At 52.7% G+C, this 24,725-nt stretch overlaps 5 protein-coding genes and 2 pseudogenes across 5 annotated transcripts; 6 read left to right on the forward strand and 1 right to left on the reverse strand.

Annotated features, from left to right (window-relative positions):
- Positions 1-947, forward strand: LOC149809982 (phospholipase D gamma 1 pseudogene; annotated as a pseudogene).
- Positions 948-4,986: 4,039 nt separating this feature from the next.
- LOC149809983 (uncharacterized) lies at positions 4,987-7,125 on the reverse strand. The gene is made up of 3 exons (XM_089994495.1): positions 6,937-7,125; positions 5,882-5,992; positions 4,987-5,233 (listed from the first exon to the last, which is right to left on the reverse strand). Exons 1-3 carry the CDS (start codon positions 7,123-7,125, stop codon positions 5,147-5,149), a joined length of 387 nt encoding a protein of 128 aa, XP_089850621.1. The 3' UTR covers positions 4,987-5,146.
- A 1,624-nt stretch (positions 7,126-8,749) lies between these two features.
- LOC149809984 (presequence protease 2, chloroplastic/mitochondrial-like) lies at positions 8,750-12,292 on the forward strand. The gene is made up of 6 exons (XM_089994496.1): positions 8,750-8,979; positions 9,191-9,449; positions 10,147-10,472; positions 10,951-11,116; positions 11,574-11,672; positions 11,969-12,292. The coding sequence occupies exons 1-6, from the start codon at positions 8,750-8,752 to the stop codon at positions 12,290-12,292; spliced, it is 1,404 nt and encodes a 467-aa protein (XP_089850622.1).
- Positions 12,293-14,345: 2,053 nt separating this feature from the next.
- Positions 14,346-16,327, forward strand: LOC149809985 (presequence protease 1, chloroplastic/mitochondrial-like). The gene is made up of 4 exons (XM_089994498.1): positions 14,346-14,607; positions 15,047-15,716; positions 15,950-16,096; positions 16,141-16,327. The coding sequence occupies exons 1-4, from the start codon at positions 14,346-14,348 to the stop codon at positions 16,325-16,327; spliced, it is 1,266 nt and encodes a 421-aa protein (XP_089850624.1).
- A 676-nt stretch (positions 16,328-17,003) lies between these two features.
- On the forward strand, positions 17,004-17,761 carry LOC149809986 (polyubiquitin). Its single transcript, XM_089994499.1, has 2 exons — positions 17,004-17,109; positions 17,529-17,761. Exons 1-2 carry the CDS (start codon positions 17,007-17,009, stop codon positions 17,759-17,761), a joined length of 336 nt encoding a protein of 111 aa, XP_089850625.1. The 5' UTR covers positions 17,004-17,006.
- Positions 17,762-17,799: 38 nt separating this feature from the next.
- On the forward strand, positions 17,800-18,477 carry LOC149809987 (uncharacterized). The gene is made up of 3 exons (XM_089994500.1): positions 17,800-17,926; positions 17,980-18,424; positions 18,468-18,477. Exons 1-3 carry the CDS (start codon positions 17,800-17,802, stop codon positions 18,475-18,477), a joined length of 582 nt encoding a protein of 193 aa, XP_089850626.1.
- Positions 18,092-19,173, forward strand: LOC149809988 (polyubiquitin pseudogene; annotated as a pseudogene).
- Positions 19,174-24,725: the final 5,552 nt, after the last annotated feature.

Consider the following 24,725-nt stretch of genomic DNA (forward strand, 5'->3'; position numbering starts at 1 on the left):
ATGGGGGTGGGGCAAGGGGTGATGAAGACACATGACGAGGAGACGCGAAGCTTTTTCCAGGGGTCGAGGGTTGCGTGCCGCGTGATTGGGCGGGGGGGGGGCAAGGGCAACAACGTGAAGGAGTCGCAAGCTGCGTCCACATTCTTTAGTCACCACCAAAAGAGCATCGTTTGCGACACTCCTGACAGCCATGGCCGCCGAAGGCTCGTCTCGTTTGTGGGCGGCCTCGACCTCACCACAGGTACAGTCCTCAGCTTGCCCGATGCGGCAGAGCTTTGCCAGAGTGGGGTTTGACCCCCGTTTCTGCCCCAGATGATCATGCATTTGCAGGGATACAGACCCACAAAGCAACTGCCTGGCGAAGCACTGCAATGTGGTATCGCGAGAGGACCCTCGAAGAAGTGTGACCTTCTCTTAGAGCTTGCTTCAATTGGGGCAGTTTTAGTCGTTTGCATCAGGTTGAAATTATTGGAAGTGTCACTGTTTGAGATGTAACACGTCATGGGTCCGAACACCCAATTCATGCATGCATAATAGCCAGAAACGGGGAACCGAACACTCATCGAACCCATGAGTAGGTATTGGTCTGTACCATCTTATCTACATACTCCCCCGTCTCGTCATGTGGAGGAACGCATATTGATCGAGGCGATGGTTATTGCTCGAGGTGTGGCCGATGCCCACGTGGTTGCGGTAAGAAGTTCATCGTGAAAATGTAAATTGTTGCAGGCCGCTATGACACTGCGGAGCACACACTCTTCCGGCATCGCAACAGCATCTTCAAGGACGACTGGCAGAACAAGTCATGCCTTAACCGGAAAGACACTCCGAGGGAGCCGTGGCACGATATCCACTGCCGCATAGAAGGCCCTGCCGCACACGACGTGATGCGCAACTTTGAGGTGCGTGATGTTGTTCGTGCATCGCGTCAGTCCGCGCACTGTTGAGTACTGTCGATTGAAACCACGCAGACGGAGCAGTGCCTTCCGCCTGAATGGGGTTAAGGTTCTCCCCTTTTATGCGACGAGAATAGTAGCATTTTAGCAGATTCATCCCCTAGGCAACCGTGGCCACGTTATATTGCCAGCTGTGAGTGGATTGCCTTTGGCTCCTAGATGTTACATTGGTGAAATCCACACTCGTCAAAGAGTGCGCCGGGGTATCACAGGGTTGCCCCTGCATAGGCCGATGCTGAGTTCCCGAAGCGCGTCGGTGACATCTCATCATCAAGAATTTAATCACATAGATTAGAGCAAGTACTACAGCGCAGGCCGAAAGCAACAAAGTAGTCACGTTCTAAACAGGATACCTCATTGAACCTCAGCGGTCCGGACAGGCTATCCTGTTTTGAACTCCTTGCAGCTCGTAGCGCCAAAGTTTTGAATACCTTATCCTTACATCACATAGATGATGGCAGGAATATTTCATCATTACATCACATAGATAATGGCAGGAAATAGGGAATACCTTCTCATTACATTACATAGATACTGGCAGGAAATAGACAAAAAGCAACAAAGACAGCACGTTCGAAGTGAAACAGCTCGTTGAACGTCAGCGGTCAAAACAAGCAAGCCTGTCATAAACGCGCGGCCGCCGGCACGAGCTACAACCGGAAGAGAACACCGGTACATGGTGGCATTGCCCCTACATAGGCCGATGCTAGATTCCCGTAGCGCATTGGCAACCTTATCATCATCATCACGCCTGTTGCAGGAGCGCTGGAGGCAGCAATGTGCCGATGCAGAAGAGCTGCTCTATGGCAGTGGGTCGGGGCATTCGGGGGCCAAGGTGCCTGTGGAAGATCCTAGTCATCCTGACGCATGCACCGTTCAGATCATGCGCAGCATCGACGGCCGCTCGGCCAAAATGGACCAAGGCGTCAGCTACCCCGCCCTCCGCTACAAGAAAGGCCGCCCTGTGGACGCTTCCATCCTGTCTGGGTGCGTTCCGTGTGAAATCGCTCGCCAGAAGCCGCAAGTGGATCATTTTTGGGTCGCATGCCAGATGCACTTGGAGTTTCCAGCAAGAATGTCTCGCATGCGCTGCGTAGACATATGTGAGCACGTGCATTGCAGCCATGGCAAGATGGTTGCCCTCGCTGAGCAGGTGGCACGTGTTCACAATCATGTTGATGGCATGACTCCGGATAGGATGTTTGAATATGATGCTTTCAACCTTGTGATGCGACTTCCAAAATGGACAAGTACATACGCACTTCTGTAGTAGTGCCCAAGTAACTCTTGGAGTTGCCAATGTCCATGTGCATGCAGTAGTGTTGCAAACAGATAAATCATCATGGACATCGTCATGGACGGTAGCGTCGTCACTCGCATTGCTGTCCTCGTCATCCTGCTGCACAAGCATGCAGGTACATCCACCAGATCCGGAGAGCCAAGGACCTCATCTACATCGAGAACCAGTACTTCCTAGGCTCCAGCTACATGTGGCAGAGCCATCACGAAGCTGGCTGCTCTCACATCATCCCCTCAGAGATCGTGCAGAAGATCACAACCAAAATTCAACACTCCCAACGCTTCTGTGCGTACATCGTCATTCCCCTCCACCCACAAGGCAACCCAGTATGCTTCGAATCGCTCCTGCAGCCCCTCGACTGTAGGTGCTCATGCGTTACCCTGGGCTGCACACAATCATGGCTGGCTGCCCATGTTGTTGGATCAGCACATACACAGTAAGGTAACAAAACAACTGCATTTTTGTTATCAAACATACGCTTTTTTGCCTCCTTTGATGCCGGCCTCCGTGCGAGATTGCGATCTCGTACGCCTCAATCTTAGATCATGTCCGGACTTGAATCAAGAGACAGGCAAGACGGGTAGCTAACATTTGGCCAGACTGTGTAATGTATGGGTCCAGATGCCTAAAAGTTCATGATGTTTTGGGATAGAAGTTGGGCTCAGAAGCGAACTTGCCGAATCATGTTGTGGAGCGTGAGGAGCGATCAATGACGCAGCACACCAAGAACCGATGCTGTCGGGTATGTTCTAATGTGGTAGTGATGATCAAACGAGGCACGTACTCTGACTGGTTGCTGCAAAAACCTCGGTTGCACTGACGCCTGCACGATAGGTAATTACTAGTACTCATGCTGCCAGTTCTTTGCCAGATTGGATTTTGTAGTCCCGATTGTCGTCCCAAAAATTCATGTATTTTTGGGCACCTGGACCCGAGAAATCGAGGGTCTGGCGAAACACTGCATGCTGCATGTGCAGGGCAGCGAGCCCAATCAAACGATCCTCGCATTTCAGATGCACACGATTCGTGCGATGTACCGCGAGGTCGCGCGGGCCCTCGAGACTACTCGGTGCCCCCCGGCCACCTCAGCCGCCACCGACCCACGCAAGCCTTGGCACTACCTCAACTTCTACTGCCTCGCCAATCGCGAGCCCGACGATTCCGCCACCCCCCGGGCGGCAGATCTGGACGACCACATCTCGGACAGCTTCGTTGACTTTGGTTCCAAGCGCTCTCAGGGCACCAGCGGCAGGCTCACTTTTGATCCGGAAGAGGGGGGAAGAGACTCCACCGCGAATGACAGGTCCGGGGGGGGGAAGGGCCCTGCTGGGCGTGCTGCTGAGGTGGTCCGAAATCGGCGATTCATGGTGTATGTGCATTCCAAGATGATGATCGTCGATGATGAGTACGCGATCATTGGTTCCGCAAACATCAACATGCGATCCATGGCAGGCACGCGTGACTCAGAGATTGCGGCGGGGATCCACCAGCCTGCGCACCGGTGTGCCGGGAGCGGGCGCACCCCTCGAGGGCTGGTGCACCAGTTCCGGATGTCCCTCTTTGCAGAACACCTGAATGCTGTGGAGAGCTGCTTCAGGAACGCGAGCAGCTTGGAGTGCGTAAATCGTGTGAATGCGCTGGCTGAGGTGCGTAGTGCTGCCGCACCTGATGGATGCTCACTGATTTATTACTTTACACCACTACCGCATCCACATGGACATTGGCAACTCCAAGAACCACTTGGGAATCAAATTCGTCGCACTGTCGCAGCTAATTTTATATTTAGACGTGTCCACACGCTAGCATACTCGACAACATTTCCCAGATGCGCTTGTCAGGGTTGGGATGCGCCGACATATAACCCATCTGACCATGACTCATGGTCATGAGTCAGGCATCATGGCGGCACCTATCTCTTCAGATTGGAGCAGGCATGCTGGTAAGGCATCTACCAGCACTGATGGGTTCTCTCTGCAGGAAAGCTGGGCGCAGTTCATGGGCAGCCAACCTCAAGCGATGCGCTGCCACTTGATGCCCTACCCAATGCGGGTGGCCGAAAACGGCAACGTGACGCCACGAGCACTATGCGAGGACATCCCTGACGCGCCCGATACCCCTATGTTTGGCAGTGTCAGCCAAAACAGTATGCTTTCCTTCTCCTTGACCACGTGAGAGAAGCTCTCTCACATGATCAGGGAGCAGGAGAGCATGCTGGAGTGTTAGCGCAGTGGCAATTGATATTTAACATGTACTCTTCTTGAAATCTATGGACAGGTAGCTACCAGCATATGCTCGCCTGTAGGAGCACAACCTTACGGCCTCAGAACTTTTCCTTGACAGTTGAACGATGGAAGTTACTGTGAATTTCCTTGACTGCAAGGTTTTGACAATTTATGCATGGGTTTGCAACATTAAGCGAAAAAGAAGGCTGCCTATGAGTCATGTGCGTACACATCACAGGGAGGTGCACGAAAACTGGCAGGAATCCTGTCTTCACAAGCGTAGCATGTCCGTGTCAGCGCATCCTGATGACAGGCCACAATTCTGACCCACCTGTGTTAGCAACAGACAGGAAAACAAAGCAACACCACTTATAAAGGAAGGGATTGAAGGCAATTGAAGCATGTGTGTACAAACTGTGTTGACAATTGCGAACGAGCTTACACAGGACATGGTTGGCCAAATACAGTACGATACATGTTCAATGAATTCATGGTAGCAGGTGGAGGATGACCGAGGGTGGCCATAACAGCAACTGGACAGGACTTTCACTCACGCAAACTTGGTCGAGAACATATCAAAGACCGACTGTTGCTCGAGCACAAGCAATGCAGTCTGCCTGCCTGACCGCTCAAGGCACGTTCCATCATTCGGGGCGACGGGAGTTGCTTTAGAACCATCGGATCTTGAAGACAATGATGGACATGATATTTGCAAAGATAGCCAATGCAACAACAGCGAAGAGGAAATCGCCAGCCTGCAGCAGTGCACAGCAGATCAGTAGAGCTTGCACAAGACGAATGTACTCAGATGGACACCTGAAACATTGGATTGAATGGGACCTTTCGGATCCAACTCATCACTCAATTCGCACAATAATCACGCTACAAGACTACCCACACGCAACCAGCTATGCTTCACTTCGCTTATGCTGTGTTTCACCATAGATCTCGCAGTTCCAGTGCGCGCCGTCTGCAGAAAACCCTTGAAGATGGAAGCCGGTCACAGCGGTTGATTACGGCTGGGTGTGCAGTCCTCTCTAACAGACTAACAAATCCATATTGCCTGGCTTTTCCTAGACCAAATACTCAACCCATCGCTAGCCCCCACAACAGTGCCATATGCTAGGAGACGCGCTGGCTACATTTTGCAGCATATAACCCCACGAAACAGCATTACAGGCACTTGCAGCAATAGGATGCGAACTTGTGTGTGTGCTGTGATGTGTATCAAGTGTGGCATGGAGTCGGTGCTCTCACTGTAGCAGCTGCTTGTAGCAGTGCTTCGCCAGAATGCGGTTCGACCCCCATGTCCGCCCCAAAAAAACACCCATTCTCAGGGACACAGGCCCACAAAGCAAATTTCCTGGCTTGTAGCTTTCATATATGCGTTTTATTAGGCACACCTTGGCAGTGGGATTGAGAGTTGATCGGTAGAGAGTGAAGATGGAATATAGCACAACCGGGGCAAGCAAAAGGACCACTTCCTTGACGCTCAGGCCAGCAGGAGGGACAGCCTGCAAATTTGTCACGCTCAAAGTAAGTCAGGCTGATCCAGGTATGCTCGCCTCTGTTGTAGTGATAACACTCCTAGCATACATGCGGTTTGCCTGCATTCCCGAATGTCTCAAAAGCCTTCAGTGGTGGTAATGATAGCACTGAATCCCAAGTAGTGCTTAACGCTGCCAATGCCCATGTGGATGCCGTAGTATTGTAAAAAGATACATCGTCGTCAACACGAATCTCCCACAATTGAGTCGACATGGCTTCATTGTTCACTATTCAGACCTAAGATTTCTCAGTGTGTGGCATAGCTGATCGCATTATTCCGCGGCAAACAAACGCCTTGGCGATGACATCCCTACGATGATGAGTGGTGCTGCTGCCCATGTCATAGATCGCAAGGAGAGTGTGATGTTTTGTGCATACAAATCAGTTGCTACGGAACAGTGGGAGTTTGGCGTGACGCGTTTTCGAGCAACCTATGAAGCCAGCATCCGATCACCTGAGGGCTGGGCAACATGTAGTGCAACAGCCCACTGAATGAAACCTTGATCTGTCCTGTCAATGTTCCATTCAGTTGCATTGCGGTGCATCCTCTCATTTGAATGCATTGATGTCAAACTTGCATCACTACAAGACATTGGCAGCGACACAAGCAAGTTTGTTGGAACCAGGGTGTGCTCAGGTTTGAGAGGCATGCCACTCAAACTGCAAGGTGTGCAGCCGCTGCATGCATGTCACAGCGGGAGGCTCACAGCGTCAGAGGCGATGTGATGTAGCACAGGACAAACATGTAAGCACGTTACGCTGTGGAAAGCTGACAACTGTTTGTTCGTAGGTGGGTTCCGCTTGCAATTGTCAATGTGCATGTGGCTGGAGCAGTGTTGTGATGAGATAGGCCATTGAAATAAAGTAGCGATTAAGAAACACAAGCAAGTTTGTCGGAATAGTTGCATACCGCAGCGGCCTCATCTGCAAAGGCTTGGGCCCAGGCAAAGCTTGGAGCGTTCAGGGCAACACCAACCACAGCAGCTTGAGCTACACGCTCGGCTTGTAGATTCACCTGCAGCAGTACGCATGATTCACGTATATAACGGGGTTCACGGGTTTGTGGTATGTGAAATTTGAATAGCATTGGGACCCCCATCGGCCCACATCGCTTCACCCCTTCTTCTCCGATCACATGTCGTTTTTAGGGAATGACGAAGGCTTTGTCAATGATATATGAATGATCCAGTGAATTTTGCTATGGTATGGTTACTAGAACAAGTCCTCCCTGACACAACTGATTACCATGTAGCCAACAGCCTGGGACTTGGGCGAATTGGCTGGAGCACGAGCAGGTAAGAAGTACAATAGCAGGAGTAATCAGGCGTCCGTAAAGCACACGAGCGTACTGACTGGGTGAATGCATGAAGTACATTTGTATGGGGGGTTGTTTCCAGACTCGATTATGTTCTGACGTGCGAAGGTATCCTGAGATAGTGCGCGTGTAGCGACAAACCGTCACATTGTTACCATGTGAAACAATTTACTTGTCAAAATTCACACGTGTCCCTTGCTTCAATCAGCGCACCTTTTCATTGGGGCAATTCACAGCTGCACGCGCTGTGCATGTGCGAGATGAGCGCGCTGGCAGAACCCTGCACCCTGCAATCATAAATCTGTCAGTTCAAGCATCCGTGACATCGCAGGTCAGTTGCGGAAGCATGAAAGCATATCGTCAATAGTACCAGGGGAAGTGCATGAGAAAGCGCGCTGCATGGTGCCGGAAGGGTTGACGTAGCTCAGGAAGCAGAATCAGGGAGATCTGTCACGATCCAAAGGACAATACCAAACCGGTGATAGACAGTCGGCATGTGCTTCGCATGCATTCAATCAGAAGTACATGCTTTGCGAAATTTTGCATCCTTTGTGGCGATCCCACATGTTTTTCTTGCAGTCTGGCGATGTAAATATTGACTCGGACGCACGTGGTGAACCTATTCGATACCTTAGCATTGCATGGCCCAAACCACAAATGTGGCGTACGCCGTGGGCTTGACAAATGATGGATGTCGTCGGTTAGGGCAATCGTTTAGACGTATTTGGTGGTCACTCACAGGACCAAAATACAAGTGGATTTCTCATTAAGTGGCATCTCACCTTCTGGCCAGAGTTCACTCGAGGACTGCGTCTCGACTAGTGACAACGCTGGATTTCTTGATGCACATGCTCAAACTTGTTCTTCAGTCGGCAAATATGATCTCAATAGCTAGTTTGCAAGCTTTGGGGAGTCGCACGGCGTTACCGGTGAGTTCGACTCAGCCACTCATCTTGCTTTGCACAAGCCACAGCCACTTGTTACCACAAAGTTGCCATGATCGACCATTTGAGCCTTGATTAGGTGCTGTTGAATGGCGTGTTCAATGTGGAATTCGCTCAATGTGATCTTTCGATCATGCGGCTTGTTGTTTTCTTTCAAGTTGGGCAGGGGAGGGTATTCCAGAACCCTCGCAGTTGTCATCCTCAAAATCATCATGCAGCTTCTGATGCTGTCGCTCCTCTCACGACGTCATTTTACTTGAGTTTATCTTGGAATCGTTGCATGCACGAACGCCTTTGTGTCACTTGGCCTCTGTGTTTACAGGTGACATCTCATGTAGTCGCACCCTCCGCAACAGGCAGTCCACGCTTTCCGCTCGTTGCCGCATCTGGTGCCCACATGTAGCTCATATGCGCTTGGGGCAATCGGAAGGGCATGCATAAGCTAACATGATTTGTGTGTGTAGATGCCCAGCAAGTCCCGCCAACTGGTTACGAGCACCCTGACGAAGTCCGCTGGACATTCGTGGCGCAATCTCTTTCCGCACCAGAGCGGTCGTAAGAGTGTCCGTGCTCTTGCTATATCTGCTCCTGTGAAAAACGCTTCCAGCGTGGAAATGCCGAAAAACGCTTACGGGTTTGAGCTTGTCCGCCAGGAGTTTGTTCCTGAGTACGACAGCCAAGTTGGCATTTACAGGTAAGTGTCCGCGGCTTGGCATGGGACATGTAATACACGCAGTATTGAACAACCGCGTGCCATTTTGGTGTCTCACGCGCTGAACTGTGCTGTTCTTACATCCTGACGGGGCTGTGTCTTGTGCCAAACTGCTCATGCTGCCCATGCAGAGTTTCCTGAAGCGTAAGAGTCTGTAATTTAGCGTATTGACAGGGCTTCAGGATGTGTTCAGGCATATGAGGACCGGCGCGGAGTGCATGTCCGTATCCAACAACGACGAGAACAAGACGTTCGGCGTCGTGTTCCGCACCCCCGTGGAGGACTCCACTGGCATCCCGCACATTTTGGAGCACTCAGTGCTGAACGGATCAAAGAAATATCCTATTAAGGAGCCCTTTGTGGAGCTCATCAAGGGCTCTTTACACACGTTCATCAACGCTTTCACCTACCCGGACCGCACATGCTACCCAGTCGCCTCCACCAACCTGCAGGTTCGCCTCTTGCAAGTATCCCCTCACATTTTATAGGGCGCACGTTCTATCAGGGCAGGCAATGTGGCTGGTGCTGCCAAGGTGAGTGGTGCGTAGAGTTATGACGTCAAACGATCACATCTCACACCGTCATTTGGTGCAGCCACCCATGAACCCAAGTGTACACTTTCCATTGCACGCCTTGTCACTGCAGTGAACTTTCGAACTGCATGAAAGAGTGACCAGCATAATTTTGGGTGCTGCTGGGCATGATGGCTGCGTGCTTGACGTAGAACATCGAGTGTTTTCATGAACAAGAAATCGTCCAATCATTTGACGAATCCGGAATGGTGTTGGTCATGAGTGCCAACTGATGAAAGAGCGGCTCTCAGGAACATACCAATGTCGTTGTAGATGTGCTGTCTTGCACGCGCACAATAGCCGTTGGATGTTGGAGCGTTGACTGATGTCAAGCCCAAGGGGAATTGGAAGATGCCTGCTCCATATGGTTCCATCTGTACTGTAGCAGTACGCACATGCACTGACATGGTCGCGCCAGCAAGATTTTGTGCAATCTGGTTGACGTCTGCATGTACCGGGGTGGGAAAAAAGTGTTCCCCACACCAGGCTATACCGCTATCAGTTCGCCCTTGCCTAAGGGGCTCTTTGGGCAGCAATGAAGTGCTTAGCTGCGTTGACTCATCTCCCCCTCATGCAGGACTTTTACAATCTGATGGACGTCTACATGGACGCGGTCTTCAACCCTCGCTGCATCAGCGACCCGTTCGTCTTTGCGCAAGAAGGATGGCACCATGAGCTGGACAACAAGGACGACGAGATGACTTTTAAGGGGGTTGTCTTTAATGAGATGAAGGGGGTGTACTCGCAGCCAGACTCGATCCATTATGAGGATATCCAGCGCCACCTATTCCCGGACAACAACTACGCTGTCAACTCTGGAGGCGACCCCGAGGTCATCCCTGACCTCACCTTTGAGCGCTTCAAGGAGTTCCACGCAAAGTACTACCACCCGTCCAATGCAAGGTGTGTGCAACCCGCGAGTGCCATGCTTCAATGAGGTGTGCGCGGATATGGTTCACCCATCTGGATGACAGATTTTAAGTAGCGGAGTAGCAGCAAGGGAGTGCTCTCCGTGTCAGCAATAGCTCTGCAATTATACTCAAGCCACCTGCTAGCAGACACACTTGCCATAGACTGTGAATCAGTATATTCGGAAGCAAGGGGAGCGCTTGGGCTAATCAGAGGGGGAGCACTACTGTATCGGTAACCGCAAAGTGATTGTTGAGGCGAGTGTCGACCATGTAGATACTGGTATGCACACAGCGGTGTTGGCTGTCAACAGCTTCGGTGCATTGCGTTCTAAGCTCCAGCCTTCTAGGAACAAGAGCAAAACTACAGCCCGATGTAGAAGACACGTCACGTGATTCTGCTGCAAAGCGTCCAGGTGCATGCAGGTGTGATGATATAATGGCGCACCAGCTGATGCGGGTTTGCTGTGCAGGTTTTGGATGTATGGAGATGACCCCATCGAGGAACGACTGAAGCGGCTGGCTGCATACTTGGATGTTTTCGACAAGCGCACTGACATCAAGTCCCTTGTGCCTATTCAGCCCTTGTTCAAAGAGCCCAAGCGCGTTGTGGGCCACTATGCCACCGGCGACGACGAGGTATGATGAGACTGTTGCAGCGCTTTGCCAGAATGGGGTCCGACCCTCATTTCTGCCCCATGAAATAATACATTTAAGGGATACAGACCCAAAAGGGACACCTACCTGGCGAACTTCTGGACTGTAGCAGGGAGAAATGCTCCGCTGCGCGCTCAGCAAGCTGATCTTTCATCTCAGGAAGGCCGAAAAAGGTCAGGAAAGTAGGTGGGAGCCATGCCAGGTCCATGCAAGCTGCTACCTTAAGTGTGTCTGATGCTGACGCCGCAATATAGTGCCTGGTCGTGTGACGTGATGTGATGATTTCGGTTGCCCTTGGCGGTTGACTGCGATCCGCCTTGATTGCATTGTTTGACTTCACAGCCATTGAACATTTTTGAGCAGTGCGTGGTCTTGAGCATTGGGACGTTGGCTTGCTTTGTTATACTCTTTGTTATAGCAGCATAACTGTAATTTGCAGGAACTCATGGGGATGTGTTTCCTCTACCTGCTGCATATATTCAATGAGCAGCTGGAGTCCACAGCGCTCTCCATGTTCATAAAAAACTCTGTCGCAAATGTGAGCTGGAGTGATGGTAACACATACATGCAAACCTGAAGAAGTTTCGGATTTAGTCAGTGCAAGGTGGTTCACACGCAGCGAGCTGGAAAGGAGCTTGCTTTGATGTATCAAGAGTAGATCTTATATGATGGTGCTGTAGAGCGCTCATCATTACATCACATAGATAATGGCAGGAAATAGTCAACAAATAACAAAGACAGCACATTCGAAGTGATACAGCTCACTGAACGTCAGCGATCAGAACAAGCAAGCCTGTCATAAACGCGCGTCATCATGCTGTGAGTCTCTTGCAGGAGGAAGTGCCCAAGGCATTTGCATCGGTCAACTGGCTGCTGTCTGAGCAAGACCTGGACGTGGAGACAGAGATGGCTCTTGGCTTCCTGGACTACTTGCTGACAGGCACCTCTGCCGCGCCGCTGCGCAAGGCGCTCAACGACAGCGGCCTGGGCGAGAGCATCGTGGGCGGCGGCATTGACGACACGCTGCGCCAGGCTGCTTACACCATCGGCCTCAAGGGCGTTGCGCCAGAGGACGTCGACAAGGTGCGATCTGCTGCTGCCTCCTTCATTCCCATGGGGTCGGAATGGGGTTCCATCATCATTCTGAGGCGACGGTAATGATTAGAGTTGAGCTCTTGGCAACCGAAGTCGCGCCATGGCCTCGGCGCCGGGATCCACAGTTTATCCAGCCAACAGCTTTGCAACACTGGATGTATGAGTATACACCCGGCGCACTCTGGACGTATGAGTATGCACATGTGCGTAAAAGGTGCGGTGCAAGAAGATGTTGATTGGCCGCTTAAGAGCCCAGACAAGGCGGAAGGCCGGCCTGAGCGCGGATTACTTTCGGGGTCGGCCCTTTGGGCAGCCCCTTTCATCACACCACTTTTGCTGCTTTGGCGAGCATTCTGGCTGTGCGCAGGTGGAGGCGCTCGTGATGGAGAAGTTCAAGGAAATCCGCAAGGAGGGCTTCTCGGAGTCGGCCATTGCAGCTGCGATGAATTCCATCGAGTTCTCACTGCGGGAGAACAACACTGGTCGTTACCCCCGCGGGCTTTCCATGATGCTGCGTGCAATGGGTGCCTGGATCTATGAGCGGGACCCGTACACGTGCGTTGCACTTCTCTCTGGGATTAGCTTTTGTTAGGCTTGGACATTGGACTTTTTAGGGACTGTTTGGGGATCAGTATGATTAGTTGGGAATGGTTTTTCTGAACATTACGTCGCGGGGACGCAGCCCGACGGCCCGATTCATTGATGTTGTACCCACATCTGGCTGTTTTGCAATCAATGCTGGTGTTGCCATCACTTGAGGCAAACCTGCTCAGCTTTCCGTTCCATTGACTAGCTTATGCTGCAGTTTCTTGCATTCACGGTTTTATGGTCAGGCAGTGTGGCTTCCACAAGCATTTTTCACAGTTGAAAGTTCCTTAGCGAGCGTGAGAATGTCTTGGCTACGCCGATGGTCAACGGACCAGATGCTGACTGGTCAAAAAGTGTGTTTACAGCACCCTGCGTTGGCACGCGCCTCTGGCTCAGTTCAAGCAGCGCCTCGCCAGTGGGGAGGACGTGTTTGGGGAGCTCATCGAGAAGTACTTCCTGAACAACAGCCACCGCGTGACGGTGATCACGCTGCCAGATGCAGAGCTTGGCAAGAAGACTGAAGCCAAGGAGAAGGCCCGCCTCCTGGATGCCCGCTCCGGAATGTCCTCTGAGCAGGTGAGCTTCTAGATCCAGGCACCGCGAGTCCTTGTATCATCAAATAGTATCCAATCCTTGCTGTGGAAAACGTTACGCTGATTGCACGTTTTTTCGATCAGCACGCACACTATCAGACAGAGGTAATCAGCAATTTTGGGCATAACCGAGCTGCATGAGCTGCTTGCAGATTGAGGAGGTCGTGAGGCTGACAACTGAGTTGAAGAAGCGCCAGGAGACGCCCGATCCCCGCGGAGGCGCTGGCCACAATTCCATCACTCTCCCTGGCCGACATCCCCCGCGAGATTAGCACAGTTCCCACAGAGATCCGCTCCAGCGGCGAGGCCACCGTACTTTCCCACGACCTATTCACCAACGATGTCCTCTACCTCGAGGCTGCCCTTGATATGCGCGGCGTCCCCATGCACCTCCTACCCCTCGTGCCGCTTTTTCTGTCGGTACGCCTTGTTGCCTCCTGCTCTGCCCGCTCTGCAAGCCTGACATTTCAGGTAGATCGTTGTATTGATGAAGCTCACAATCCGAGTAGCCGCTTTTCGACAGTTCTTCTTTCAGGCGATGCACAATGTGCCGTCGGCGCTGCGGGATTTCTCATCCCTGAGTTTGCTTGCAGCAAGGCGGGCGACGTAATCATTACGTCACATGCGCGTGTGCTTGTTCATATTCTGCAGGTGGTAAATGCATTACATCTGGCATGTCCGTGTCCAGCAACCATGAGATACTCGTGGGTCTTATTGAAAGCAGACCGACCTGGCGTCGTTGACTGGTGTCAAGCTGCTTGAAAGCTGGAAGTAACACTGCAAAGACCAATGTTCCGTCATCCCATCGAGGGTGACCAGCCTGCGTTGTCGGCAACGCCCTTTAGACTGCGTTGGAGGTTCACGTGTTGAGTTGACGCCCATTGTGTAGTTTGGAATCGAATGTATTGCCTGTGAGATGTAGGTCATTGACCCAGATGGGTACTGAGAAGGAGTCGTTCGTGGAGCTGACGGAGCGTATCGGCACAACAACAGGAGGGCTCTCCTTCTCCCCCATGGTGTCTGACAAGAAGGGTCAGAAGGAACCTGTTGCGTACCTCATGGTCAAGGGCAAGGCGATGGCCGACAAGTCCGGTGACCTTCTCAGCCTCATTTCAGACGTTCTCCTCAGCGCCAAGATGGATGACCAGGCTCGCTTCAAACAGATGGCTCTGGAGACAAAGTCGGGCCTGGAAGCAGGTGCGCCAACGGCTGCCTTGTCCGGCTGATATTTGTCTGGTCAACGCTCCACACCTCCACATCCCATGCTTACACGACGTGTGGAAACCTATCCACCAGTTGCAGTAGATGGTTTCAGACTGGCATCTTCTGTGTGTTATGCAATGCTGTGAGTCGCACCTGCTATGGTGATTTGCGACCACCGTGTGTTGGTTGCATCATGCAATTGAGCGCGTGGTGTGGTAAGCATGTTCGACCCAATGGCAGCCATATAAACTTGGCAGAGTGCAGTACATTTGCCAGGGATGGGACTTTCCTGGGTAGTGAGGTCTCAACCCCATGCCCGGATGTGCAATGCCTATCATTGGGTTCCTGAACGTGCTGTTGTCGTGATCAGGCGGTCGACGGGCGATATCACGCCATTACATTCTTACTGATGTGTTCTCCTCTTTTCTTGCAGGAATCGTCGGCAGTGGCCAGAGTTATGCAGACAGCCGCCTCGCTGCGCAGCGATCCATCGCGGGATGGGTGGACGAGCAGATGGGGGGCCTCGAGTACCTCTTCTTCATACGCCAACTTGTCAAGCGCATAGATGATGACTGGGAGGGCGTCCAAGCCGATTTGCGGGCGATTCGCTCGGCCCTCATCTCGTCCAAGGGTGCACTCATCAACATGACAGCTGACGGGCCGCTCCTAGAAAAAGTGCACCCTCTCGTTGACAGCTTCCTCGCGACGCTCCCCGCTGCCCCATCGGGCACGGCTACGGAGCCTTGGAGCGGTCAGCTGCTTCGCGACAACGAGGCAATCCTCGTGACCACGCAGGTCAATTACGTGTGCAAGTCGGCGAATCTGTTCGAGGACGCCGGCTACAAGATGCATGGCTCGAGCTACGTTGTAAATAAGCACCTTGGAATGTCGCATATTTGGGACAGAGTGCGCGTCGTTGGCGGCGCGTACGGCGGCTTCGGATCGTTCGACCCCCAGTCTGGGCAATACTCTTTCCAGTCGTACCGGTACGACTTCTCATGCCCTCAGCACGGTTGCTCTGTTTGCCACGAGTCTGATGAACTCGGCTTGCTTGATTCGACCAGATCATCCAGTGATGAAAGGCCTGGTTCCAAGATTTTTTGGTTATATTGCACCTTTGCGGTCAATGGCCTGTGTCCACTCATTTTGTGTTGAGGTATCTCTAAAGAGATAAAGGCATGAGATAGTCCATTCAATGGCTTGTTGTTATGAGTCATATCCTCTCTGCACTGATGCTTGGGGCACGTACATCCTCGTCGGCTTGGTGCGCACCTTCACAGACATGGTGTGGTTTTAGTTTTCTCTACTGTGCCTGATGCATGGAGTGTGTATGCAGGGACCCCAACTTGTTAGACACCGTTCAAGCCTATGACGACAGCGTTGAATTCTTGCGCACTGTGGAACTTGATGATGATGCCATGACGAAGGCCATCATTGGAACAATCGGAGCGGTGGACCCCATACTTGTTGCCGGACGCCAAGGGTTACTCCGCTTTTATGCGCCATATTTTGGGGGTCACCGACGAGGGAGCGCCAAAAGCGAAGAGATGAGATCCTCGCCACAACTATCCAGGATTTCAGAAACTTTGCTGATGCTCTGGAATGCATCAAGGGTGACGCAGCCCGCGTCGTCGCAGTCACATCGAAAGCGGCGCTGGACAAAGCACATGCCGACAAGCCCCAGTACTTCAACAAGGTCACTAATGTCATGTGAGCTGTGCCAGCATCCTTAGTCGTCCGTTTCTGCGTGGCTTGATATTTTATTAGCACAAGTAGCCTGTACATCTTTGTAAACAACAGCTGACACTCTTTTGCCTTGTGAGCAGTGGCTGGCTTCTGTTCGAACGCCCTAGGGAAGTAGAGGGGTAAATCGAGATGACACCTCTTCCAGGCAGCAACCTGTAGTCGGATGAGTTCGACGTGCACCCACCACCCTTGTTTACGAATTACTGTCGTTGCGGAGAAATGTTGCTGTTCGTGATATACCTGTAAAGGCTACATGTCACTGCAGTGTGCGACCCAGAATCGGCGTGAACCGGTAACTCGCCTAACGGCGCCCTGCCGCGCGTAACGCCGAAAGCAAGACATCTGTGGTGTAGCGTCCTTTCAAATTGGAAAATGAGTTGTGCGGTTTGGATCACCACCTGCAGAAGTTTCTGCGGAAGTTTCTGGACCCGAGACGCGTCAGACCTGAGTCAGCAGGATTACGAGGACATCCGCAGTAGCATGCCATCACAAACTTTGTCATGCGTGCTGGGGCATCCACACAACAAATATAAATTCCTGTCCGCTTTCCTTAATATCCATTGCTATTAGCTGCCCAGAACATTCGTCGCCAACTTACCTCACATAACCTCCTCAGACGTTCTTGTGTATTGCGACAGTTTGAGAAGATGCAGATCTTTGTGAAGACACTCACCGGCAAAACCATCACGCTTGAGGTGGAGTCGAGCGATACGATTGATAATGTGAAGGCGAAGATCCAGGACAAGGAAGGTGTGCTTGTCAACTTCGCAACTGGCGGTTCTTAGTCTGCACAACCACTTGACCACTTGTTAGCTTATCAGTGTCTCTGCTGTTCACATGTGTTACACGGCAGCGCTGCCTGCCACGCTTGCAAGGCACACCTTGTGTGGCAGGTGGTTGGATGTTACCGTGTCCGCTTTGACAACTTTATTCCGTTGCTCCAACAGTCCATAAGATTATTTTTGCCAAGCATTGGCACAACTTTGTCGATTCTTACCTTGTCACGTGTTTTCCGCGTGAGCAACTACTTACCAGGTTCACGGGAAGTTCCAAGTGCGCGCCGTGCACGTTCCGTGGGCAACTGCCAGTTTACCCCGCTTGTCTCGCTAAGATCCTTAACCGAACTCAACACAACACGCACGCTGACGAGCGCGTGGGCAAGTTTGCAGGCATTCCACCCGATCAGCAGCGGCTGATCTTTGCGGGTAAGCAGCTTGAGGACGGGCGCACGCTCGCCGATTACAACATTCAGAAGGAGTCTACGCTGCATTTAGTGCTTCGTCTTCGTGGTGGGATGCAAATCTTTGTCAAGACCCTCACGGGCAAGACCATTACGTTGGAAGTTGAATCCTCCGACACAATCGACAACGTCAAGGCCAAGATTCAAGACAAAGAGGTGTGAGCACCTCATGATGCTGCTTTCATAAAAACATGTTCATAATGGTACTTGTTGGTATTGCTGCTGTGACAGTCGGCGGGTCGACGTGTGAGAGTTTGAAAGCAGCAAGCGCAGACATGTGGCTCTGCGAGCAGTCAAATGTTACACACCACATATGCGCCGCTCGCAGTAAGAAAGGAAGGTAGTTCCGATGATTATGTCTGTTTGTGTTTTTTTTGTAGGCGTGGGACAGTTTTACGTTGGTCGATGTGTGGACTTAACGATGACAGTGCGTCGATCAACTATGCAGGATGTAAAATCGCTCATTCAGTCATGGCCGTCGCTTGTACCGAGCATTTCCTCGTATGCAGGAATCCCGCCTGATCAGCAGCGCCTCATTTTCGCCGGCAAGCAGCTCGAGGATGGTCGCACTCTAGCTGACTACAACATCCAGAAGGAGTCTACCTTGCACTTGGTCCTCCGCCTCCGCGGTGGAATGCAGATTTTCGTGAAAACTCTCACCGGCAAGACTATCACCCTGGAGGTCGAGTCATCAGACACCATTGACAATGTCAAGGCGAAGATTCAGGACAAGGAGGGTATTCCCCCTGACCAACAACGTCTCATTTTCGCCGGAAAGCAGCTCGAGGATGGTCGCACCCTCGCTGACTACAACATCCAGAAGGAGTCTACCTTGCACTTGGTCCTCCGTCTCCGCGGTGGAATGCAGATCTTTGTGAAAACTCTCACCGGCAAGACTATCACCCTGGAGGTCGAGTCATCGGACACGATTGACAATGTCAAGGCTAAGATTCAGGACAAGGAGGGTATTCCCCCGGACCAGCAACGTCTCATCTTCGCCGGAAAGCAGCTTGAGGATGGTCGCACACTCGCTGATTACAACATCCAGAAGGAGTCCACCCTGCACTTGGTGCTGCGTCCTCCGTGGTGGGATGCAGATCTTTGTTAAGACCCTCACCGGCAAGACTATCACCCTGGAAGTTGAGTCATCGGACACCATTGATAATGTCAAGGCCAAGATTCAGGACAAGGAGGGTATTCCTCCTGACCAGCAGCGCCTGATCTTCGCGGAAAGCAGCTTGAGGATTGGTCGCACACTCGCTGATTACAACATCCAGAAGGAGTCCACTCTGCACTTGGTGCTGCGTCTCCGTGGTGGGATGCAGATCTTTGTTAAGACCCTCACCGGCAAGACTATCACCCTGGAAGTTGAGTCATCGGACACCATTGATAATGTCAAGGCCAAGATTCAGGACAAGGAGGGTATTCCTCCTGACCAGCAGCGCCTGATCTTCGCCGGCAAGCAGCTTGAGGATGGACGTACATTGGCTGATTACAACATTCAGAAAGAATCAACTCTGCATTTGGTGCTTCGTCTGCGTGGTGGCTTGTGATGTGATTGAGTATGACATGCAACAGTGAAAATGTAAACATTGTTTTGTCTTGTGTTTGTGGTTTTTCATGTCGGTGCATTGTCTTCATACCGACTATTATTCACAAGTAGTAACACCTGATGAATATTTGATACAAAAACATGTTGGGAAGGAGGTTGCATACTCCTATGCCTTTCCATCTGCATGGAGAATACTTCCAAAGGCGGCTTGGATTTGATTTCTGGGCTGTCCCAGATGTTGTGTCATGGACAACATTCTCCGCGAACCTTGGCATGCAGTCTTTCCCTAATCTCACTTTCGACTTCAGTGCTCAAGTACACCGTCTGATTTGAGCTGACGATTTCATTCTTGAGATGTTGCGCAAGTAAACCCTCCCTTGTTAGGGTCCAGATGCCCATAAAATACATGTCCGAATGATATTCAGGCAGCGACCCTGGACGCCCGCGTGGACTCAGTTATTGCACAGATTCACAAACTCAGGGCCTTGCCGGTCAGTCTTCCGGCACACTTTGCCTTGCTCCGATCCTCCCTGTCCCTTTGCATGGCGCACCTCATGCGCACGGTGCCGTGGAGCTCCCTGCAACACAGCGTCGCGCGAGTGGAGGAAGCCATTACAGCGGCCGCTGTTGCACTTTTTCAGGTACTTGTAACTGAAGCGCGGTCGTTGAGTGCGATTCAACAGCTCAAACTTCCCATTGCGGCACGGTGCATTTGGTCTGCGCGACGCAACGTCGCTTGTCGCAGACGTGGCGCTGGTGGCGGGGGCCTCCAAAGCGCAAGCGGTTATGAAGGAAGGCCCGGATGCATGCAAGCCTTTCTTGAACGTGACAAGGCCGGGGTTGCTGACCGCTTGGCAACGTGTCTTTGATGATGCATCTGAGGCATGCAAATGGGACCAGAGCGCGCGTGACCTGCCAACCGAGTTTATTGAAGCGGAGCTGCCCGAGCTTCAGAAGTCCGTGTCGCGCCTCGTAGGCGATCGCTTGGGCGCGGCCTTCCTCGAAGCTTGTGACACTACCACCGCAGACAGTCGGCGCGCGGCGGCGCGTATCCACAGCGCGTCCTGTGGACCTGCATCTGCATGGCTGACTGCGCTGCCCACCGCGCCCACTTTGCGCCTTAGCAATGGAGAATTCTTTGCAGCGGGGCGTCACCTGCTCGGTCTAGGGGTGACAACGGCGGTGGATGTTCCGCCTTGCCACTGCACCGCCGGACCACGCCGGCGACTCCACGACGCCGGACCACGCTCTCTCGTGCAACCGCAATGCAGGTGAGACATCGATGCGCCATAACTACTGGGTTTCGGCCTGGCGCCATGCCATCCACCGTGCGGGCTGCGCGTCTAGCGTGGAACCGCAATACAGCAGCCTTGCAGCTGCGGGGGGCGCAGGGGGCTGCTGGTCTTCGTCGCAGGGATATTTTGACTGTCTGGCCTGACGGCCGTGTCCGCGTCATGGACTGCGTTGTTACGCACCCGGTGGCCGCGTCATTTGTTCGCGATGCCGCAGAGGTTGCCGGCATGCGCGGCAGCGAAGGCGGAGCTGCGGAAGCAACGAGCCTTCGAGGAGTTTGGGGAGGGCTCCGCTTATGACTTCATCCCACTCGCCGTGGAGTCGTTTGGCCGCATGGGCTCCACCGCCTCGCGTTTCCTTTCGGAGCTTGGCGACTTGGTGGCAGGGGGGGGGAACCGGGTGTCCAAGGCTGCCTTCGTATGTGGCGTCCGTCGGGAGCTCAGATGTGCTTTGTGCAAGGGCAATGCGCGCATGTACTACAAGTCCCTCTCTCGTATCGCCGTGAACGTCGGCTCGGACTTGCATGCAGGGTGTGATGCACCGCAGGAAGATCCCGGCGTGGCTTAGGTTGCAGGTTTTCTGGTGTGTTTTGTCTTTGTTTGTGTCATTGTTTTCAATGTTAGTTTCTGTGTTTTTCCTGTTGTGCCAGCCCTGTCGCTTGTAACACAACATGTCATTCAGAACTCTGGGAGCAAGTATGGGGTAGAAATGGCAGAGCTTAGACATCATGCTAGGCATCATGCCTGTGCATGTTTAGCGAGTGTTGTGGTAGGGCACGAGCATTTGCAAGCCCAATGATATAATCAATGACATCGATGTGCACTTGCTTCGAGGGGTGGTGTATCTCCCTTCCTTTTTTCGCACAAACCCTCAGAAAAATACTCAGTCATTTTTGGTGCACATAATCCTTGTACCACTGCTTTCCAAACAAGCTTGAGAACGTCGCCGCTCTGAAGCACGGTGTTTATCTGGTAGTCCTTGTAATTCAGGTATGCGTACTCCAGAAAGCCAACGAACCTGGCCTTCTGCTCCTCCTCGTTCAGCTTGCGCCGGCGGGCGCCGGGGGAAGAGTTGGAACTCCCTGGCTACGCTTGGAGCCGCTGGGACCTGCGTCCGCCGCGGGAGGCGCATGACGCACAGCTCCATAGATGCAGTACATGATGAAGACGTGCAATTGCAAATTCATTCGCATACACGTAGTAGGGAACAGTCATGGTGAAGCAGTACTCAAAGACTCAGCTTAACTTCCTTTGTGCAAATTACATGAGTGATGTCGATTATTGGCAACCTGGATTGCCATTGCAAGTATGTTAGCACGAATACTCTGGCTTGGGTGTGTGAGGGGTGAAAGATGCCCGGTCTGCCCCTCCCCGCCAAGCCTCAAGATCCACAGAACATGCATAAGTTTTCTAGGCTGTGTAGATAAAAGTACAAAACCGGTATGCGTCGCTGAGCCAAGCCAAATATTTCAGCATTATCAGACCCCAAGGTTGCCTGACAATCCATGTGGGGACGGGGCAGGCCGGGCGCAGCATTGCTCCGTCTGCAAGTACGTTCAGCACTCATACAGCAACTGGGGATATGTGGGCTTGTAGCGCTCGTCGACCTCTCGTATCTTGTCGCAGCAAATGGCAAGCTCATGATAGCTGCTCGATTGTTGTTGGTGTCGCAACGCTTCACCTCCAGTCCAAAAGCCTTGAACACAAAGCTGCTTAATGCAGTTTGCCCGCCCTTCAATGTGAAGTTCTCTCGCGCGTAGGTCTCCTCTTCAAGCTTGGGGGCTGCTGACAAAGTCCGCGATGACACCGTCAACGGCATCCTCAGGGACGCTGACACGCTGCATGGTCATCAGCCTGACATAGTCTTCCTCCGGCAGCAACTTTCAGAGAAGCCCTTGGCACATGAGCAACCGCATGTGGTCGACCACAGTGTTTATGTACATCTTCATGTTCGAGTCTGTTCTTCTGATGATTGAGTCCACAGCCCCTGCTGAAGTGGTACTTGTTTGCATCCAAACTTCTGGTTGCAAACATGCGAAACCGTTTGGAATGCACGTACAGCTCATGTGACTGCCTGGGTACAACCATCTTCTCGTAGAAGTCGTTATCAGCATGCGCAACGTCCCAGACCTACTGACTTGATTGACGTTCAGATCCCGAGATGCCTTTTCTACATCGCTCAGGTCCTGGCGTTTCCTGAGCTCCTGGCACTCCTCCTCTGTCAGCATGCTCAGGGTCTCGTACGAGGGGGCTTCTTCACCTGATTCTGCATGCAATCCTCCAGCAGCTCCGAGTCCTCGAGCACCCCCTTTTTGGGAGAGTTCTCAAAGATGACGCGGATGCCGTAGTCGCTGGAGAGGGCTGCCAGGAGCTTGCTGTAGAAGAACGCGGATCTGCTCTGCATGGCAAGGATGCCCTTGATGATCTGGTAGCTCAAGCGATCGGGATCGTAGCAGACCTCATTGCGCTTGATTGTCGTGACAGCCGAAAAAGGGCAGCTTTGGACTCGTGTATATGCCAGACACCAGGGACGCATTCTTGTTGAGCAGCGCGTCCAGCTCCCCATGTAAATGTGGCCGTCCAGTACCCACGCGCTCCTGTACTTACAAGAACATGCACCCATCCTTCTGACTCAGCTTGCGCACTCGGATCAGCTGCTGAAGTGCGATGTCCACGGTTGGCGTGGATTCTGAGTTGACAAGGTATCCCACCAGGGCATCAAAGTGGTCGACCTCGAACGAAACACCTGCAGCAATAGAGGGGCTGACACCCGGAGATTGTACATCACCCACAGCTTCCCAACGTTATCCAGGGTGCTCTCGCCGCTGTTGCCGCCGTTGTATACCAGCACCGATGGCACCTGCTTGCCAAGCGTTGTCTACACAAACGCCTCTAGCGAGCCTGTGAAGAACTTGGTGGAGCTGCAGACAGCTACGCGCTTCCCTTCATGCAACAGCTCACACACTTGCCGCGCAGCGCCCAGCGTCAGAGTTTTCTCCCTGATTTTAGCCTTCCCGTTGCCATACTTGATGCGCACGATTGCCTGACGATTGGTTGGACGGATCGAGGCGTTCCAGACCCAGTAAAGCTGCACTGAGCGGGCGTTGCAGAAGTAGCCAACGATGTGCTTCATGAATGTCATGTCGATGCACGCATCCAGAAAGTACATGTGGCTTCCAGCCTGGCCTCAGCAGCAGCTCTAGGAGGGTGAAATTCCCCGTGCTCTTCTGCATAACTTCGGAGTTTAAGTGCAGTAACACACTCACAGCTTTGTCAAAGACGATGAAGTTGAAGTGACAGGGCCGGCAAATCTAGGAAAGGCTACCGAAAGACGAACAAAAGAAAAGAAAAAGGAAGACAAAGCACACAGCGACACAAACAAACAACGAAGCAAGTCAGACCTCAACCGGGCGCTCTGCCGGCTCATCACATCCTGGCTGGAAGTTGTGTCCAACACGCACAGCAATGCGCGAGAGAGAGTTGTAGTACATGCGCGCATTGCCCTTGCAAAGGGCGCAGCTGAGCTCCCGACGCACGGTCCGCACAAAGCGGCTTTAGACACCCGACCCGCCGCCGCTACCAAATCGCCAAGCTCTGATAGGAACCGCGACGCCGCGACACCCATGCGGCCGTACGACTCCACAGCAAGCGGCACAAAGCCGAACGCGGAGCCCTCGCCAACCGCTTCGAAGTCCGCCCGCTTCCGCGCCTCAGCCTTCGCAGCCGCAGACCCTCCAGCCTCCGCAGCGTCTCGCATGTACGACGCAGCCGCGGGGGTGCGTGACGACGCAATCCAGGATGCGGACGCCACCGTCAGGCCAAACCACGAGGATGTCACCCCGACGTTGACTGGCAGCCCCTTGCGTCCCCGGGGCTGCAAGGCTGCTGTAGAGCGGCTCCGCGCTCGACGCGCAACCAGTGAAATGAAGTTGAAGTTGCGCATCTTCACGCGCCACAGGGAGTCCAGGCACACAATCATTCTGTTGCAGGTGATGTCCCGTGTGACCTCCTGGTAGGACATGAAGTAGGGGAAAATGCGCTTCATCTTGCCCGCCAGCGCCAGGCTGAAAGTGACGAGCCATGATACATGTACATTACACAATCACTTCAATCTTCAAACCAGTGCCAAACCATCAGCTGACGCTACCTGTATATTCTTACTCTTGCCTCGGCCAAGCGTGGTTTGCCATCGTCGTGCTCCTGAGGCACAGTGGCAAGCACTTTTTGTGAACGGCCCCGCAGCTCAACCCGTTCTTCTGAGTTAGCAGTTTCGGCCTCCCTC

This window comes from Nuphar pumila, unplaced genomic scaffold (assembly GCF_984573655.1).
Source record: "Nuphar pumila unplaced genomic scaffold, dmNupPumi1.hap1.1 HAP1_SCAFFOLD_616, whole genome shotgun sequence".
NCBI lineage: Eukaryota > Viridiplantae > Streptophyta > Magnoliopsida > Nymphaeales > Nymphaeaceae > Nuphar > Nuphar pumila.

Bases quoted from the DNA above. Each gene is read 5' to 3' on its own strand.
- LOC149809984 (XM_089994496.1), top strand. From the start codon at position 8,750: ATGCCCAGCAAGTCCCGCCAACTGGTTACGAGCACCCTGACGAAGTCC. The intron at 8,980-9,190 runs GTAAGTGTCCGC...GGATGTGTTCAG, and splicing joins AGCCAAGTTGGCATTTACAG to GCATATGAGGACCGGCGCGG. The intron at 11,117-11,573 runs GTATGATGAGAC...TGTAATTTGCAG, and splicing joins ATGCCACCGGCGACGACGAG to GAACTCATGGGGATGTGTTT.
- LOC149809983 (XM_089994495.1), bottom strand. From the start codon at position 7,125: ATGGGGGTCCCAATGCTATTCAAATTTCACATACCACAAACCCGTGAA. The intron at 5,993-6,936 runs GTATGCAACTAT...ACAAATTTGCAG, and splicing joins TTGCAGATGAGGCCGCTGCG to GCTGTCCCTCCTGCTGGCCT. The intron at 5,234-5,881 runs GTGTGCCTAATA...GCACTGCTGCAG, and splicing joins CTCTCAATCCCACTGCCAAG to GCTGGCGATTTCCTCTTCGC.
- LOC149809985 (XM_089994498.1), top strand. From the start codon at position 14,346: ATGGGTACTGAGAAGGAGTCGTTCGTGGAGCTGACGGAGCGTATCGGC. The intron at 14,608-15,046 runs GTGCGCCAACGG...CTTTTCTTGCAG, and splicing joins AAAGTCGGGCCTGGAAGCAG to GAATCGTCGGCAGTGGCCAG. The intron at 15,717-15,949 runs GTTATATTGCAC...GTGTGTATGCAG, and splicing joins CCTGGTTCCAAGATTTTTTG to GGACCCCAACTTGTTAGACA.
- LOC149809986 (XM_089994499.1), top strand. From the start codon at position 17,007: ATGCAGATCTTTGTGAAGACACTCACCGGCAAAACCATCACGCTTGAG. The intron at 17,110-17,528 runs GTGTGCTTGTCA...GCAAGTTTGCAG, and splicing joins GAAGATCCAGGACAAGGAAG to GCATTCCACCCGATCAGCAG.
- LOC149809987 (XM_089994500.1), top strand. From the start codon at position 17,800: ATGGTACTTGTTGGTATTGCTGCTGTGACAGTCGGCGGGTCGACGTGT. The intron at 17,927-17,979 runs GTAAGAAAGGAA...TTTTTTTTGTAG, and splicing joins CCACATATGCGCCGCTCGCA to GCGTGGGACAGTTTTACGTT.